The sequence below is a fragment of the Sander vitreus genome, chromosome 16 (assembly GCF_031162955.1).
Source record: "Sander vitreus isolate 19-12246 chromosome 16, sanVit1, whole genome shotgun sequence".
Classification (NCBI taxonomy): Eukaryota; Metazoa; Chordata; class Actinopteri; order Perciformes; family Percidae; genus Sander; species Sander vitreus.
The window spans coordinates 4,800,993-4,820,236 of record NC_135870.1 but is presented as its reverse complement, the minus strand read 5'-3'; the positions used below and the strand labels follow the sequence as shown (position 1 = coordinate 4,820,236).

General features: G+C 39.9%; 1 protein-coding gene across 4 annotated transcripts in view; it reads right to left on the bottom strand.

Moving 5' to 3' along the window:
* Positions 1 to 1,878: 1,878 nt before the first annotated feature.
* Positions 1,879 to 19,244, bottom strand: part of mphosph9 (M-phase phosphoprotein 9) — a 23,831-nt gene continuing 6,465 nt past the window's right edge. For 2 of the 4 annotated variants that reach the window (XM_078271342.1, XM_078271343.1), the window contains exons 9-24: positions 18,258 to 18,374; positions 17,722 to 18,185; positions 16,584 to 16,733; positions 16,024 to 16,111; positions 14,410 to 14,625; positions 13,468 to 13,515; positions 13,264 to 13,328; positions 9,906 to 10,007; positions 8,623 to 8,856; positions 8,341 to 8,528; positions 7,367 to 7,615; positions 6,410 to 6,530; positions 5,490 to 5,581; positions 4,795 to 4,994; positions 4,302 to 4,370; positions 1,879 to 2,796 (exon numbers count right to left, since the gene is read on the bottom strand). In XM_078271342.1, the coding sequence (XP_078127468.1) occupies positions 2,695 to 2,796; positions 4,302 to 4,370; positions 4,795 to 4,994; positions 5,490 to 5,581; positions 6,410 to 6,530; positions 7,367 to 7,615; positions 8,341 to 8,528; positions 8,623 to 8,856; positions 9,906 to 10,007; positions 13,264 to 13,328; positions 13,468 to 13,515; positions 14,410 to 14,625; positions 16,024 to 16,111; positions 16,584 to 16,733; positions 17,722 to 18,185; positions 18,258 to 18,374 (2,505 nt within the window). In that variant the 3' untranslated portion in view covers positions 1,879 to 2,694. The remainder of the gene's footprint in view (positions 2,797 to 4,301; positions 4,371 to 4,794; positions 4,995 to 5,489; positions 5,582 to 6,409; positions 6,531 to 7,366; positions 7,616 to 8,340; positions 8,529 to 8,622; positions 8,857 to 9,905; positions 10,008 to 13,263; positions 13,329 to 13,467; positions 13,516 to 14,409; positions 14,626 to 16,023; positions 16,112 to 16,583; positions 16,734 to 17,721; positions 18,186 to 18,257; positions 18,375 to 19,244) is intronic. The other 2 variants (XM_078271344.1, XM_078271345.1) reach the window with 2 other exon arrangements.

Here is a 19,244-nt window from a genome sequence, read left to right as displayed (position 1 = left end):
AAGACAGGACATCCTTGTGCCGGACATCAAAGGAGAAAGGCGCCCTCCAGCGGCGCTCAGCCGCCTGCAGGCGGTAACATGTTATTATGGGAAGTCTCTCCACTGTGTCCCCATGTTTTTTCAGGAGGTGGCTTAATGAAATGTTCTCTATGGCTAAAATGTAACAGATTCCTTTTAACAAAGGGAATTCACTACATTTTTGATACAGTTTTGTGTGTTTGCTGCTAGGCTGTGGCCTTAATCTGAATAAACTTTGATCTTGCACTCTGATACTCTGGCAGCCCTCCAACTGTGTTTTTCTTCCATGTCTGTTTCTGATCTTATTTTGTTTGCCGTTTTCTATATTTACTTTATGACTATTTAAAATGTTCTCATGACAGTCACAAAGTAAACATAGAAAACATCAAACAAAATAAGATTTAAAATGTTCTCATGACAAAGATATATATATATAAATGTTATACAATTCCTGCGTAAATATTCCTAATAATTAGTGGTGGAAGAAATAGTCTACTCATCTATATTCAAAATTGACTTGTGTATAAGTACAAAAATATTAGCATCAAAATACATTTATAGTAAAGTACATTTTAGTTATCACATTTCCATGTTATGCTGCTTTATGCTTCTACTCCACTACATTGTGGAAGCCAATAATATTGCACTTTTTACTGCGCTACATATATTTGACATTACTTTGCAGATAATTAATACAAATATATATCAGCTAATAAATAAAGTTGTATTATAGATTAAACTAGCAAGCAGTACTTTTTACCAGCTGAAACATTCTCGTAATGAACACATTAAAGCATAATAATTAATAATCAGATATAATAGGCTGTATAATATTCTGAAATGGTCCATTCTACTTTAACGTACAGTGTGCTACTAGCTAGTACGTTTACTTAAAGGCTCTGAATACTTTCTGCACAACTGTGAAGGCCCACTCTTCTTAATGCAGTTTCTTAGATGTTTTATACATGGTCATATAGCTAGCTAGCTAATAAATGATATGTATCCTTATGGAGTTTCTCTGGCTCTTGAGAACTGGGACAGAACAGGTTTTCAATTTGATTAAATTGATTAACGCTATTTTAAATAACAAAGCTTTGGCTGTTAAATTGTTTTGGAACAATATCCTAGTTATATTGATTGTTCTAGGATCATTGCTAACTTAATGTTTGCTAACGTAATCCACAAAAGAGTTATTTACATTTGTCAGCAGATGCCTTTAAACCATATCAACTATTTGTTAAATCAAACCTTGGTGTTCACAGAAAGTATGTAATTATATTATTCGCCCGAATGTAACCGCATTTTTTTTATTTGTGAATGTAGCAACTGTAGAGACGTCAGGCTAGCTGTAAGCTAGCTAGCAGAGGACGCTAGCTAGTGTTGGACCTGTGTGTGTGTGTGTGTGTGTGTGTGTGTGTGTGTGTCACCAGCTCGGCCTCTGAACTCACTAGAAACTCCATTTATTTCTGCTAACTTCCTCCAGTCTATGTAGTTTTTGTTTTCGTTTCGTCTTTGTTCGCTTATGTAGTAATGTTAGCTAGCTTAAAACCGGGATACGAGGGAATTATTCTCTCAATCTTAAAACACTTTCAACTCTCACTAGGAAGCGTCTTCCGTCACGTCAGTTCGCGCCGCTTCGGTCGAACTCGCGTTCTGCCATTAAATGTAATCGCGCCGCTTCTAGTTGGAATATTATTTATAGGTTTGATTAAATTCATTTTTGACCAAAACAAATAATCTAATTTTTTATCTGACATGTTTTAGTTTTTTTTTCAGAATCACTGCGGTGTGTTTTACCCACAGACTGTTAATATACCTTGGAAATAATAAACTAGTCAGTCATGAAAAAAATACCTCTAGTTATCAAAACAAAAAGCTTAATTTATTGTGCAACAACAACATTATAGTTCCAGTGGAGATCATGTCAGGTAGTAAAACTGCATGGCAAAAGGAAGCAGTGCAAGAAATTCCATGCACAAACATCGATCAAATAGAAACAACCACGTGTGTATGTGTGTGTGTGTACTGAACAAATTGTGCTGGTTTGGATTTTACAAGTGGCTCTAATCCGGAGGTCCAATCCTGTAGGACACATGGAACATAAGAAGATAGTGACAAGCAGTAATGGAAAGTAAACAAAGAATAAAGGCAATTTGATTCAAGTAAACAAATAATTCCTTCAAGTTTGATACATTTGGCCCGAAACAAATAGAAAAAAAACGACGTATAAAAGAAATAAACGTGTAAAATATGAACAAAAACATAAAATAAATACATTTTACCTCATGTCAAAAATGTCCACAAACACATGAACAACAGTGATATTTCCCAAGTGGAATGAATGTCTCTGCTGGAAAGTCCTTTTTTATTATTCACATAGCAGATTTAAAAATTGTCACCTGAATATGGCAAGTAAAACATATCATATTAATTATTCTGTGACTAAAAAAGTAAACGAATTTACAAATCTGTGTATTACTAAAAATAGACTCCAAAAATTGCAGTATCTTTCAGACATATCAAAAATATCCCAGAGTAATTAAGTATAAAAAAAAAGATACTGTGGAGTTGCTGTACAGATGGACATATGGCACAGAAAGAGACAATCAGTGCAGTGTATAAAACCAAGACACTAAGTTGGAGCATCTACACTGTGATGTAAAAAGACAGACATTGCTATATGTTGGCAGAGGAGCGGAGGACGTGGAATCTCTTCAGAGTCATGCGGATGGATCCCAGCTCACGATTCAGTATCTCCAGACGATTCTCTAAGGCCACCTGACGAGGAAAGAAGAGCAGAAAATTAACTGGCACTACTTTGATGATCGATTAAAGGTGCAGCAGGTAAGACTTCTAAAACTAACTTTCTGTCATATTTGCTGAAACTGACCCTATGTTCCAGTAGAACTACATGAAGCAGGTCATTTAAAAAGAAATCCAGCTCCTCTGGCTCCACCTACAGCCTGTAGTGAGATTTGCAAAAATCCACCGCTCCCTGTTCAGATGCACCAATCAGGGCCGGGGGGGGTGTCTAACTGCGTGTCAATCACTGCTCATACACACGCATTCATTCTCCCTTGTGGGGGGAGGGGCTTAGGAGACCGTTTTCGGCTTTAGCGGAAAGGGGGGAGGGATTGAGAAGTTGTCGATGTTCAAATTGTTTGGCTAAGTCCTGGATCTTCACAATCCTACCTACGGCACCTTTAATGGTTTTATTTTTTAATGTAGCAAAATGTGAAAAGAGCCATACTGCTAGAGTGGCTTAAAATGATTTAAACTGTTGATTAATTGGCTGGCTGATAAATTTCGTTTTTAAGTTAGTCGTGAGAGTGGCCGGGAGAAGCACATCGTAGATATTTCTGAAGTGTATAGTTGTCGTCTGTGTCGCCATCCGTGCATGTGTGCGTTCAGAGACATTTGACTACACTGGTGTTAATGTTTATACATGTGTATTTCGGTGCCTTTATATGCACATTGTATGTTCTGGGATATTCAGCTGAAATGCAGTATGTTAGCATAAAGTTCCCTAGCAGTAGGCTAATGCTCAGTATTATTAGTGTTACACTACTATTGTGCTTATGTGTGTACTCACATAACACTGTATAATCATTATCGGAGTGTTTACAATGGTTGTGTATTAGAGAACTACTGTATGTTTGGGTTGCTGTTACTGAGATCCCAGCAGTAAGAAGGCTGTTTAATTTAATAAGGAGCTGATGTGTGTTATTTGATATATTATTTGGTTATTTTGATTTAAGCAGCTATAGCTACTCAAAGTGAAAGTTATACTAATTATCATTTATTAGCCTTACTAATTGCATCCAGTCAGCACTGTCATTTTTGCTTGTATGCTGATATTTCCCTTTTATTTATTTATTGTAGAACCACACACACACACAGACAGACAACCATCTGCCTGCCGCCAATAAATCCATTGAAGAGCATCAGAGCATTCGACTACAATCTTACCGATGCACCACAGTGGTCACCTATTCCCAACCAGCTACAGTTACAGTCCTAATTATCAAGTCTCCATTACAGTCACAGCTGTGTAATGGGAATTTGGTTAAACCCTATTTAAAATAGGTACACAAGACAGGATTAGTTTTCTAAGTGGATACTCGGTTGATATATAAAATATAAAATTATATAAAACAAAGAAAATCAGCAACAAACAACAAGTACTTTAATAATGAAACTCCTAACCATTCAGCCCTAATTACTGTACAAAACAAACAAACATGGGAAGATGATATGAAGATAATCAATATCTGGTGTCCTACCTCATCTAACCTGGTCTGTAGAGTCACTCTGCCGCCTGCTCCAGGCATCCGGCTCAAAGCTGCCTCAATCTGCCCGACACACACACAAACAGGTCAATCATTAAATAACAAAATAATTATATTGATGCAACAACCGGCACATGACAAATGTGGACAGACGTCACTGAATGACCAGGACAGAGGGAGGGGTAAAAGTGGGGATGTAGACATGAACTTCCTAAAAATAGAAGTAATTTCGGAGCGGTATAAAATACAATGAAGTACATGTTACATAAGAGGTCGGGGAGGGGATTAGAGTTGTAGCGTTCAGGCCTGTGTGTCTGAGATACAAGGCTCTTTAAACTGAACTACACAGAGTCCTTTTCACTAAATGTCCTTCACTGAGTTAATAAAAAATGTCCTGGTTGACGGCTGGTGGCTGTGTGTGATGTGATGAGCTGTGAGTCTTTCAGTCAGCTCATTTCGCACAGAAAAGAAAAAAAAAAACCCTCACCTGCAGTTTCTCCTGCGTCAGCTCGTCAAACAGTTTCTCTGCCTCAGCCAGCGAGTGGAGTCTGTCCAGGAAAAGTGGAGCTGCGTCCTCATAGGAGTCCCGCATGTCGGACCCCCTACAGTCGCACGGCTCCTCCCAGCCCAGCTGGGAGCGTCTCTCCGGTGGGTTCATGCTGCCGGAGGACTCTGGATGCTGGAGGTCTGAGGGGGGAGGAAGACATGGAGTCTGATGTGTTCCTTCATGAGAGAGGGCATTTACACTCATTTTCTTCCACCCCATTTTACATAACATAAGGGAGGCAAAATGTTAGGAATACGGCTGCAATGATTATTTTCATAGTCGATTAATCTGTTGATTATTTTCTTGATTAATGGATTAGTTGTTTGGTCTATAAAATGTAAGAAAATGGTGAAAAATGTAAATCTGTGTTTCCCAAAAGCCCAAGATGACGTCCTCAAATGTTGTTTTGTCCACAACTCAAAGATATTCAGTTTACTGTCACAGAGGAGAGAAGAAACTAGAACATGTTCACATTTAAGAAGCTGGAATCAGAGAAGTTTTACTTTTTACTCAAACGATTATCAAAATAGTTGACAATACAACTTGTCAATTATTCGATTAATCTTTGCAGCTCTAATGAGGAACACCTCTAAATAAAATAAAATAAAATATCTCTCAGAGCTTGAATAGATTACCATCTTCTCTGTCTGATGACGAAAAATGGAGTCTCTTCCTGGGACTGCTGCTCTGGAATGAATGACGTCTCTGGTCAACTTGTCCATCAATCCTGTAGACGGAACAAAATGTGATTTTTTTTAAATTCATTTCATCCAGTGTAATAGGTAGATTAAAGTCTTGTTAAAGAAGCTGCGGTACTGTTTCTTTAACACTGGCTCACGAAGCTATTTATAGCTCAGTGCTTAGACTGGATTTTAACAAGCTAGGAACTCTGTGTGACCCACTTTGCATTATTTTATCTGATAAATAAGTAAATGAGTAAATAAAAGGTCTAAAAAGGTATATTTCAGCAGGCAGTCTTATACTAAAAATGCATAACAACTGCGTTGTACATAAATATCTGTATGGAGTCACAGGAATGCCATAAAAATAGAAAATCTGTAAGACTTAAAAACAAGTGAAAATATAAAGAAAAATAACAAAATATAAAAGATTAGTATTTAAGTATTTAAAAATATATAAATAAATATATACAGAAATAAATGAACATATATATATATATATATATATCATTTATTTATTTTTATATTTATTTATATATTTTTAAATAATTTATATGTATTCATTTTAGTGTAACCCTGTGATGTGGTTGGTATGAGCACTATTCAGCCTTAGCCTCTTCACACCAGCAGCTGTAGAGAAAATGACCATCCATCCCATAATTGTTGAGATATTTCAGCCGTTGCCCCCTGCTTCCAGCCTGCACACTGAGCTAAGCTAATTGCCTCCTAAACTCCATGCTAAATGCACAGACATTAGGGTGACCGATCTTCTTATCTAACTCTCGAAAAGAAAGCAAAGAAGCATATTTCCCAAAAAGTAGAACAGTACCTATAATGCAGGCCTTGTTTCAGATGAGATGTTTTGTGTTGCTCACCTTTTGTGCAGGTGTTCCTCTCTTGGCATGAAGTGACCAAAAGCAGTGGAGTAGTTCTCAGTGGGGCAGCGTTTGGGACTGGACTTTGCAGACATGGGCATGAGTAAAGTTCCTCTCTTTGCTGGATGGAAGAGAATAGCACACAATTAATCAAAACTTTAATACACCAATACATCATTAATTAAAAACTACATTCTCCAGTGAGGTTTAGTGAACCACAAAAGAGAAGATTATGAATTTATTGGCTTGGCTATTTCAGCAAATATATGAAGTGATAACTATTTATAGTTTTTGGTTGGACACATAGCATATCTCCTTATCAATCACAACTTGTGGAGTAAGTTGGCTATTAGTTTACTTTAATCATATGTAAGTGCATGAAGTGTCATTCATTTACAATTCATTTGTTTCATCTGTCCAAAAAGAAAAAAGAAACAGGTAACAGGTGGTTACAGCCTATAACCCTTAGGTGCAGCGCCTATGTGTATTTTCAAAGCTCCTTAGACGAATAAAAAGAAAAAAAACTATGAGTTCAGCTTGTACGATGGCGGCCAAAAATCATGTTACCACATATGAATGACCTGCAAACACGTATATATGCTTGTAAAAACACAAAAAATGTCAACAAAAAAAAACTCTAAACGTGGCCAGGGTAGCTCAGTTGGTAGAGCAGGCGCACATTTATGGAGGTGTATACCTCGACGCAGAAGGTCCAGGGTTTGAGTCCGACCTAAGAGGATTTCCTGCATGTCATCCCCCTCTCTCTCCCCTTTCATATCTATTTGTTCTTTCCATTAAAGGCTGAAATGCCCCAAAAAAATCTTTGAAAAAGGAAAAAAAACTAAACTTTTAAACGTTTCCAGTAGACGTTAGAATAGCGACTGATCCGCGACTGAGCTGAAAGCTACATTAAAGACTTGGTGTGAAGGTAAGTGTGAGAAGCCTGGAAAGACATACGGGGTGTAGTCGTGAGTTTGTTTCGATGTTCTGGAGGCAGTGAGGAGGATCGGTGGCCCTGTGGAGACAGACTCCTCTGAGCTCTCAGCAGAGCTGCAGCTCTATTCGCTGCTCCTCCTCGCTCAGCTCTGGCCACGACTCCTCCAGGTTTAACCCCGTCCCTGTCTGCCTGAAGCCCGACTCGCTCCTGAATCACCTCTTTGTGTCTCCGCTCCACAAATCCGACTGTGGTCCTCTGATTGCCGACCCCTGCAAAAAGAAACCACACAGACGTGATGATGAGGTCCAATTCAAAAACATGTGCATGACAGTCAGCAGGACTGTGTTGTGTGTGTGTGTGCTGTGTGTGTGTGTGTGTGTGTGTGTGTGTGTGCTGTGTACCAAAATTCCCACAAAGATGTTAGTTATGAGGGTGTTGATCAGCCTATAATTACTATCAGACAATCTTGCGCCAGAATTGTCCTTTAAGGGGCAGCACCCGAGCCGTTTTGGGCAGCACCTAAACCATGAAAGTATTGTAACTAAAAGACATTTCTCGTTTTAAACACTGATGTGGGAGTAATAACGGTCTAAAATAATGTGAAAAAGAGACATAAAACTACCACAAAGAGACAAAAACTGACTACAGAGAGATGCCAAATGACCACAGAGACCCAAAACAACCCAAAGAAAACAAAAATGACCAAAAAGAGACAACACGACTACAAAGAGACATGAAATGTATGGGGAAATTGCTTTCTTTTTTGTTAAAAAAAATCACATTTTCTTAAGAAAGGACATCTAAACCCCCCGCGCACCTAAGTCTTCCTCAAAGCTAGGGAAAACACTGATTAGCATATGTTCAAGTAAAAAAAGTTGTAGAAAAAAGAAGATAAACATGAGTTTTAAATTGGAGCATTAATCAGGTTGGTAACGTCTCGTGAGTGAGTGAGTGAGTGAGTGAGTGAGTGAGTGAGTGAGTGAGTGAGTCATACTGTGGGTGGTGAAGCTGTTCTTACAGGGGGCCCGGCTCTCTGTGGCTCTGGTCTCCTCCAGCTCTATCAGGGCCCTCATCATGGGCGTCAGGGCGGAGGATCCCTCTCTGCGACCGGCCTCCCGCTGGCTCTGCTCCTGGTGTCTGTGCTGAGGCTGAGATTGTTCACACTCTGGGGGGGACGCACACCTGCAGAACACAATCTCTGTTTAACCACCTAAAATCTTCATTACACTTTGGTTGAGAAAACATCCACAACAATTACAAAAAAAAAAAAACCTACCTCCAGCTCCCACCAGCTGAAGAGGTGTCCACAGAACTTCCAGGTCCTGATGAGTGATCATTTAACGGATAATGTGACTTCTTGTGGAGACTTGATTGGTTAGTTTGAGGGAATGGGGATTTTCTGCCACTGTTCAGCTGGTCAGATAGGGCACAAGGGGACTTCCGGCGGGTGACGTCTGGCTCTATCTTGCATTTACTGGGTGACAGCAGCAGGTCAGGATGGTGGAGGAGACTGCGGACATGTTCAGAGAATATTTAAATTGAGGCATCTGCATTTCTGCAGTCAAAATTAAGCTTTTATTTATTTATTGCTTAAAGAGACAGGTGCTAAAACGGAGCGTTTCAGACAGAAGGTGAATACAGGTATATTCAGACAGACCGTATGAGAAGAATAATGTGTTTGTGTGTTTCTTGAATATTAAAGCATGCAAACATGTTCAAGATGAAACCCAAAATACAAGTATACAAGAACCTGATAATATATGATATATGGCACCTTTAAAGTCTGTTTCTCTTGTTGTTGTATAGCAGGCAACTGTCTGCTTGTTAGTCATGTTAACGTCTGCCTGTGATAGAACGGTGATCCGACGGATTAATGCAAACATAGCGGGCACCACCATGAAACTACAAAATATACATTATATATATATATATTTCCATTTTGGTTTCAGATTTTTTTTCTTAAAAGGAGAACACAGGATATGTGTATACTGTATGTACAGAGTAGATATGTATGCAGCAGAAAAAAACTGCAATCTACTTTATTTACATTGGACCTGAAGATGCATCAGTTATTTCAAACAGTATGACACCCACTGTAGATAAGTAAAAGACCAGAAAGTAAGGCTGCACAATTAATCGCAATTGTATCAAAATCACAATATGGACTAGTTCTATATCCAAATCGCAAAGGGGCGCAATATTTGTTAAAAGCAAAATATGTGTCAAACCATTCTGAATGAAGTAGTGTGTGGCTGCAGAGACGTCCCGGCCTACAAATCCCATCCTACAGACTACAGAAAACATCTTTGTTTGGTACAGATCCTCGCAAAAATCACACTATAATCACTTTAATTTCTTTCAATGTTAATAATTTTCAATAAAAATGAGAATAATGATACAAAAACGATCATCCCCTCCAATATCGTGAATCATATCGCAATCGCAATATCAGTCAAAATAATCGCAATTAGATATTGTCTTCATATCGTGCAGCCCTACCAGAAAGTAAGCCGTTCCCCGTAAGAGACTATCAGATTATCAGGGCATTGAAGTGCTTACCCAGCCCCAGAAGGTTGTGTTTTACTGCGGGAAGAATAGCGTGCCCTGGCCTGGTTCTCGTGCTCCAGCTGCTTCACCTGAGACTCCAGTTTGGAGATTACTCTGAGGGGGACAGACAGAGATAATACATGGTCACAAGATTTAAAGATACAGACAGACAGGGGACTTTCTGTTAACTTCTTTATAAAACAAAACTAATTCAACATATATGTATGATGACAAACATTTGAAGCTTCATTTAAAAAAAATAAAAAACTCAATAGAAAGCTTTGAATGTAAAAAGAAATGTCCCTCAGTGCAGCCCTGATGACCTCAATGTAAATGTTTACCTTGTTTTCCTCACTTTCATGTGTACTTTTTTTCTTTTTTGACCTTGTCAATTATTTTGCAGTCTCTAATTTAGTTTATGAATGTATTATTATTATTATTGTTATTATCATTAAAATGATTTTTTTGAAAGTATAATTTTAGAAAAACTAATATTTAAAAAAAAAAGACAAAAGTCAAATGAGTTTACTTTAGGTAAACAATTCAGTACACAAAAAAATCAAACTGTGGTTCACAGTTTCTTAGTGAGCTGATGTTTATATGCGGTAGGGGGTTTAAACACAAAATAAATGTGAACCACTGTCTTATATGAATAGTTTTGCACGTAAACAAACAAAAAATCAATATTGCGTTTTTGAAAATCAATACAGTATTGCAAGTGTATCGATTTTTTCTCACACCCCTACTGCCCAGAAATACAACATGGATGTGTGTGCTTAAAGCATCCTGAGGTATTCTTTTTTTTAGGTTAATTAGCTCCACTGAAAATCTTTCTCTCTACACAGAAGTAATGTGACTCAAAGCTGACCTCTATCTCAATACTGTCTCCTGTGCATTATTATAAATTCTCTCTGCTGTCATGATCTGGCTCTAATTTGCATCTCCTGTGTTAGTATGACAGGTCTTAATAACTATCTTTAAACATCTCCTGCAGCTTTTTACACTCCACGATGTGACTCCATCAGACCCTGAAGCTGGAAATGTTCTTGCATATCTTACTGCATTTTACACATTTCTTCCATTTTGATGGTCTAACATCGACTCAATGTTCTGGCTTTTTGACTTATTGAATGCCTGGAAGGATCCTCATGTCACAACCCAATTTATGCGTCTTTTCTTCGTTGCATCTGACCTTCAGAGTCGGCTTGATGTAAGAAATTCTTATTTTATTGCTGTCCTTGCTCAACGTGTCTTTTTCATTTGTTCTAAAGATTCTCTGACACCGTCCACGCATTCAATACATGTTTTAATTTTTCCAGTTTGCATGCACATTGTAGTCTTTCCTAGTTTCCAATTACCTCTTTATAAAAGGCCACTCACAGGTCTCTGGACCTCTCAATCTATTTCTTTTTCTAGGCTCTCCCTCCAGATAATATGCTTCGGTGCGAAAGCCCTCCTGTGACACACATATTGATGTTCTGCGAGCCGAGTTTGCTATTTGTCCGTCAATTCGCTGAATCGACATGACACACTTCATCAATGCAGAGTCCATGGCGCTGCCTCTATTGGTGACAATTTGCAGGCAGAGCTGAACTGTAATGGAAAGTTGCTGCCAATGCTATTATCTGTTTTTGACAGCACAGAGACCATCATTAGGCTCTATTGATTTAGCCTCTCCCCTCGATCGCCCAGCTGTCTACCAACCGCCACTGCAGCTCTTTTACAAAGTTTCTGGAGGCGGCCAATGACAATGTGACAGGTGTGTAGCTGATAACAACACTACAGCTGTAATGTCACATCTCTGCTATGAGCTCTTTACATTACGTTCTTGGTTTGTGTCTGCTAGTGTTCAAGATTATTAAAAATCTTCACCACTAGACAAGCTCAAGATAAGATGTGTATTTAAATGTTTAAGGGAATAGCCTCAGTGTTGCCCACACATAGACTAATGCGTGGCGGCGCGCTGCACTATCAACACCGGCTGAACACGCTTTTTAAAACGCGTTCTTCTGCATTTCCTTTCCCTGCTCTCCTCCGTCTCTCTGTCACTTGTGTCTCGCTCACTCGCACACACACACAGATCCTCCCACCGTGCGTTTGGTGTTTTTAGCCCCCAACGTCGCCTTTCAGGAAGTTATGTTAGTGTTAAGGTGAGTGCACACAGCGTCTGTCTCCGTAAAGGAGAGAAGACGGCTGGCGAAATTCACAAGTTCACTAAAGGTTGGTATCTATCTCGTGAACACCTTTACACAATCACACATTCACAATCACCGACCCGACTCTTAGCAAACAAGCGATTGCGCCCGCTTTAGAAAGTTAACTAGTCGCAAATTTGCGGTAAAATGCAGTTGGGTTGTCGAGGTCAAAACACTATATGTAGCAGCTGTGAATCAAATAAACGTATTATAAATAATGTTGTTATTTTTTTACTCTTACACTGAATGTTTGCTGCTTCAATCCAGATGAGTATTGAAAAGTATTTTCCGCGACTGAAAAAGGCCCGTGTTGAGGATGAGGAGCAGCCTGAACCGGAGGTATCAGTCTGAAACGGAGCTCAACAGTCCGACCGGTGGAATTAGTTATGTTATTAATTTGTTTACAATATTTTCAGGCTTCAACCAGTGAAAGACAGGGTCAGGGAGAGAGAGAGATAGATGTGTTAGGCATTGAAGTAGGAGAGGAGGACAGCATCCAACAGCGTGTCCTCCTTAGTTTTTGATACTTGATTGTTACGAAAATAAGTGTTGTAATAAGTATGCAAAATTTTGTTCATTTTGTGGAGCGCTGCGTCCCGTCTGTTGACTGTGCGGCTTAGTTGTGTTCGATTTAGAGCCCGCTTGCAACTCTATAATGATCATGTTTCATTGGTTATGAATCTATTTTGATGTGTTTTCCCGTAACTTTTGTAATTTTACATATGTTGAAAAATATCTAAATTAATATCGATATCGCAATATTCATAATCAATATCGCAATATCACATTTTGTCAATATCGTGCAACCCTAGTCCCAGCCTAGAAATAGTCACACATAGCACATAATCCCGGAAACACCCTAACTTATTGTTTTTACACTTTTTCTTCTTTTCTTATTACGACGAATTCAAGCTTCACACTGGACGGAAAACATTAAATTCTGAAATTCATACGACACCCTAACAGCTTGATGGTTTTTTAAGCCCCCAACGTCTCCTTTCAGGCAGCGCTGGGACCGTTGACTTCAAGGCACCTAACCCTAACCCTAACCCTAACCATTGCCTAATCCAGGCAGCGCTGCCTGGAAGGAGACATTGGGGGCTTAAAACACAGATAAACACCCTAACCTGATTGCCAGCTAATGTTGTGTTACTCTCTACAATCAATCCACTCACCTCTTCAGTTCTGATATCTGATCGTTGGCGTCGTCAAGCTTGTTCTCTGTTGACACCAGGTTGTTCTGTAGATACACAAGGATGAATTAAGAAATGGCATGGAGAGAACTCATTTTGTTTGTCACTGCTGAAACAATCTTACATGCTTCAACAATAACCAAATGATAAAATGTAACAGAACAGTCCCAGTTAGAGATCTTTTACCTTCAGTCCCTCGTGCTCCTTCACCAGAGAGTCATATTGTCCGAGCAGCTGAGGAAACAAAACGACAGAGACCTTGATCATGAAGAACATCAGTGTTGATGCATAGTTTTTCAAATGGAATAGGGATGCACTTATCGACCTCTTCTCTCGTGATACTTCTGCATACTGGTTCCTCGCTGTGTATAAATGCATTGTGATCATTCTAATGTATCTTAAAATGAGGCTTTAACTGTAACACATCACTTCTTGACAAACAGAACTGTGCTGATTAGATAAACAAGGCTCTTTTTTTCCCTTCTTGTTCCTCAGACTAACATTGCAGAGCTGCTCTGTAGTGTTATTTTACTCTGGTTGCTACATTTTCTTTGTTAATAAGATGCATTCTCTCTTATCTGGCTTTATGAAACATGTAATACAATCTAATGTTACTTTGTCCAGTGTTTTAAAACGACATCCCCACGACAAATGCAGAAAATGTACTCTCGGAAACACTACATTGAACTAACGTGAGCTAAATGCCGGTTTCACAGTAAGTTCACAGTCAAGTATTAATGTGGATCAGTCACGTCTGGCCTGATACCTGGTTTGCTTAACAACAGAGCAGATATAGATCACACTGATCTGATCGGTGCATCCCTAAATGGAAGAAACTTTTACACATCTCCCTGATGACAAAATAAATCTTCAAGATAAAGAGAAATAGCAATTTTTAAAGTATTCTGAGTATATCAACATAGTACGACATTTGATATAGAAAACAAATAATAGCAGCAAGGTTCCAGTGAAAAGGGAACATTAGAGGTTTGAGATTATATGATGTCTTATTATATTCTCATTCTCTCTCTCTCTCTCTCTCTCTCTCTCTCTCTCTCTCTCTCTCTCTCTCTCTCTCTCTCTCTCTCTCGCGCTCTCTCTCTCTCTCTCTCTCCCACTCAGACTCACATCCTGCAGCATCTTGTACTCTCTCTCCCTCTTTGCCTCCCTCTCGTCAGCCTCCCTGCAGGCTTTCTGCATCGACTCCTCCAGCTGCTGTACTTGGGTCTTCAAACGTGCTGCCAGGGCGTCCTTCTCTTTACCCGAGCGTTTGCTTTCTTCTAGTCGCTGCTTCAGGGACTTCACAGTCGCACCCGCTACAGCGTACCGCTCCGGCCATTCTGCCTAATGACGGAAAGTCAAGGCAATGGTAACATATTCATTGTATGTATATGCTTGATATATTAAAAATGCTGAAAAGCAAAAGACTACAGTACATAACCTTTCTTTTTTAAAGTGTAACTTTAAGTCCTTAAAAGTGCTGTAGGTAGGATTGTGAAGATCCAGGACTTAGGCAAACAATTTGAACATCAACAACTCAGTCCCTCCCCCCTTTCCGCTAAAGCCCAAAACGGTCTCCTAAGCCCCTCCCCCACAAGGGAGAATGAATGCGTGTGCATGAGCAGTGATTGACACGCAGTTAGACACCCCGGGCGTGGTGGTGCATCTGAACAGTTAGAACAGCTCGGCCCTGATTGGTGCAGTCCTGAGCGGGAGCGGTGGACTTTTGCAAATCTCACTACAGGCTGTAGGTGGAGCCAGAGGAGCTGGATTTCTTTTTAAATGAGCTGCTTCATGTAGTCTTTACTGGAACATAGGGTCAGTTTCAGCAAATATGACAGAAAGTTAGTTTTAGAAGTCTTACCTGCTGCACCTTTAAGTAGCAACAAATCCCACTGGGTCAATTATAGGGTGTTTGCAGGTGTCAGAGAGTTGTGTTTAATGACTTAAAGCCCTTTTTGAAGAACAAATACAAAGAAATGTAAGATTTCTTTTGGAAAACACACAGGAAGGTTTCCTTTGACAAGTGTCATATTTTAATTGCAGGATTTGTTTGGGGCGTTAAATATGAAAACAACAATTACAATCTGGTACGAGAAATAAATGTTTAGGTTGAAATTAAAGGAGAATTCCAGTCGATTTCAACACGTAGCTCTGTTGTTTGTAAATTTGGAGTGCTGTCAGTAGCAAGAAAAATGAAAACAATCGGTGCTGCCTACACCGTGTTATCCTCCTGCTAGCATTAGCACCCAACAGGCTTAAACAGGGCAAGTTTTAAACTTGTTTTTAGCCTCTTAACATGTTCAAAATGTCATTAAAAGTGCCCACCCATGTGAAGTGATTCCTTCCGAGTGAACACAGTGAATCTGACTGCAGTAGATGTGAAAGAAATGCATGAAAGTTCTGCTAATTCAGCTCTGTTTAGTTCCAGTGTTGAGACGGCAGTTAAGAGTGCTTAGGGACCGTCTACAAACTACAACACAGAAAAGAGATACAACAAAAATATGTAGGCTATTAATTGAATGATTAAATAAGGTAGTGTCTCCAAACTTACCTCAATTATAACTTGTCTCCTGCTAGTTGTACTACAGCACTTACTTTTAAAAAATAAGCATATCCCTCATTTTGCAGGAGGATAACACGATTTTTTTTTAAATAACAGAATACCTTCATCCGTACATAGACATAAACACAAGTAGAAACCACTTATCATGACAAATAATGTCAAAAGGAATCTAATACCATTTTTTTCTCCAGTAAGCCGTTTGTTGCCTCTAGTTCTTGAATGCGATTGGTGGCCTCAGCCAGAGCTTTCTCCAGATGTTTGCACCTGTGGATGAACAGAAATCACATTAATACAGAGTTAGAAAACAAAATAACATGGACCCAAACTGAAGCATGATGTCATGCTGGGGAAATGTGCAGCCCTACAGGACTTCATGTGTGTGCCTTGACATCTAAAATATTTGAATATGAATCATTTGTATCCTCAATACTGCATCAAAATCTCAGAACTAACAGCCTGTTTAATGTAGTATTTCTCTTTGAGTTCCCCCTTCAGTTTGAACATAATTAAATAATTTGCATTTATGCAACATGTTAAATGGATTGACTTCTGTGCTACGGTAAAACATGTATTTTATGGTTGCTCATGCATTGACAAATCTGTAAATATAAACAGTGTGAAAGTTCATTCTCGACCTTGGAAAGTAACTAGTAGCCTGACAAAAAAAAGTCTGAACTTAAGGTCCAATAATGGAGTTTCCTCAGTTGTTGAAGAGACAATGTTAGTAAAAACTCACCTCTCTGTGAGGGCCTGGTTGCTCTTCTCTAAATCCGGGGGCAGATCTCTAAGTTTCAGTTTGTCTCGCAGGATTTGAATCTCAGACTCATAGTATTCTTTCAGATCGGCCACGTGTCGAGAGTGCTTCTCTCTCAGATTCTGCCGCAGTCTGAGGAGAAAAAAGAAGATGAATGAAACCGGTGAAAGTGGAAGACTTCTGTGGGACTCAACAAGCATGTTGACTACTTGTTTTAATGAAAAACAACATTTCTAAAGCCTTGCATGGTAAGGCTCCCTACGAGCCTGACGCTGATGCTTGAGATCCTCTGGCAGGGTCTCAGGGTCTGATAGGGTCTTTGTCCAGGTTGCTCAGCTATGGAACCTCAAGCAGGCAAAGTATATGTGCATTTAAATTCTTTTCTTCTTTCTTCTTTTTTTCAAATTGTATTGCTTTCTCTATTTGTTGTAAATATTTTGATTATCAAAAGAAAAAAAAATTTACGTCCAGCACTCTGCTGCCTGCCTTCTCACCTCCACCCGCTGCCGAGACCACATCAGCCCTGTTCTCCCCAACCTCTGCTGGCTCCCAGTCAAACGCAGGATCAACTTCAGAATACTTCTCCTCACATACAAAGCACTTAATAACCTTGCCCCTCCATACTTCTCCGACCTCCTCACCCGCCACACTCCAGCCCGCCTCCTCAGGTCCGCCGATGCCAACACACTCAAGACCATCAGGACTAAGCTCTGGACCTGGGGCGACGGAGCCTTCTCAGCTGCTGCACCCACCCCTCTGGAACGCCCTCCCCGACCACATCAAACAGTCAAGCACCCTACCATCCTTCAAAACTCACCTCTTTGAACTTCCTTTTTCCTGTTAACAGACTTTCCCAGTTTTTCCCCCCTTTTCATTTCCCACCTCTCCTGCTTTGCCTGTGCTTATGCACCTATGTGTTTTCCTTTTCTTTTTGTGTGTCATGTAACCTTGTCTACGTAGCGTAGAAAAGCGCTATAAAAAATAAATGCATTGTTATTACCATTGTATCTCATTTTATTTACTTTTTGGTTCCTCCTTTTTTTTACTGTAAAAAACTGATTAACATATTTCGAATTAATATCGAAATCGTGACACCTTTAGTATGTACTGTAACACTCACAGAGAAAGTACAACAGGATCCTCTAGTGATGAAGCTCTCTCCATGTGTGGACTGCCTGCAGGCCGCAGCGTAGCACCAGAGGCTGAACAGGGCTTCAGGGTGCTGGTGTGGGTGTGACTGCCCTCCTCCTCGCTGGCTCTGTGTTGCTGGCTGGATGTGTGGGAGTAGGGCGGGGTCTTATCCTGATAGTGAAACAGGACTGCCTGGGATAAGTTTCCCCACGAGCTTGACACCTTAGAAGGGGAAGGTCCGGCAGCGGAAACACTGGAGGTATCAGAGATGCAGTCTGTATCTCCGGGGTTGGGACTGCACTCCACCATGCTGTCGGGGGTTACAGGGGTCCCTACTCTGGGGGAGAGGTGGGGCTGAGCGGCAAACGAGGGGCTGCTGTAGCGAGAGGGTGAAGTGAAGCCAGAGGTGCGATCTGACTGCCGCTGGTTCGCTGCTGGGTCCAAAGTCAACACCTAAAGCACAAAGTTTGGGTTAGAGGCTCAGCCAAAGGACTAAACTGATCACTGATGAGCCGTGGGACGTACCCGTGGTGACGAAGGACTGGATGTAACAGAGCCTTCGCAGTCTGAACGTTTACAGTCTGGTCTTTGCTTGCTCTGATAGATCTCTCTGAGAGACAGCCGGTGCTCCTGAGATGGAGTCTACGAGGGACAGAGATCAGACATTTAGGAGGCGAGGTAATGCAAACCAGCAGCCTAACGGCCCCTCTCAGTCGACTAATCGGTCGTTTTGTTTTTTGTCGACTAAGATTTACTTATTTCCAACAAACTTATAAGAACATATCTGGTAAAGACACGATTTAACCCTTGTGTTGTCCTCCTGGGTCAAAACTGAAATTGAACACATTTTTGACACATTTTTTACACTACAATCAGTATACTGTACACCCCACTCACACCAATGTATTACCACTAGTTTTACACTATTTGTATTTTTTTTATTTTTTTTTTAATCAAGAAATCTCATTTATATGAAATTATATCAATTTTGTGTGTTTTGTCAAAGTTTAGTTTCAGGATACTGTTTTGAAACCATTTAAACTGTTTTTTTGGGGGGAAAAACCCCCAAAATTCAATAAAGTAGTGAACTGATCCTTCAGTTAACTTGCCAGGAGCGTTGTATGAAACCATCCGTGTAATTTTTGGACAATTTGGATGAAAGAATCTCAAATTTCTGATGTAGAAACTTTTAAAAACGGGTCAAATTTGACCCGAGGACAACACAAGATTTAAAGTGGTGCTTTTGTCTGATTCTTTGTGGAGAAACTCAGTTTAACAGATCTGTCGATTAAATCAACTAATCGATTAGTCGACAAAATCATATGAGTGTTAGTCGACTCAGAATTTCTTTAGTCGAGGACAGCCAACGGTATCTTACAGGTCTTTTTTTATTCTAAAATGTAATTATAAAAGTGTGACGTGAAAGTGGAATCCCCAGCTGCTTGTTTATCTTATTCTCTACTAGTGATTGTTGGACTACTCATAACTCATCTCCCAATCAGAGCAGTCACA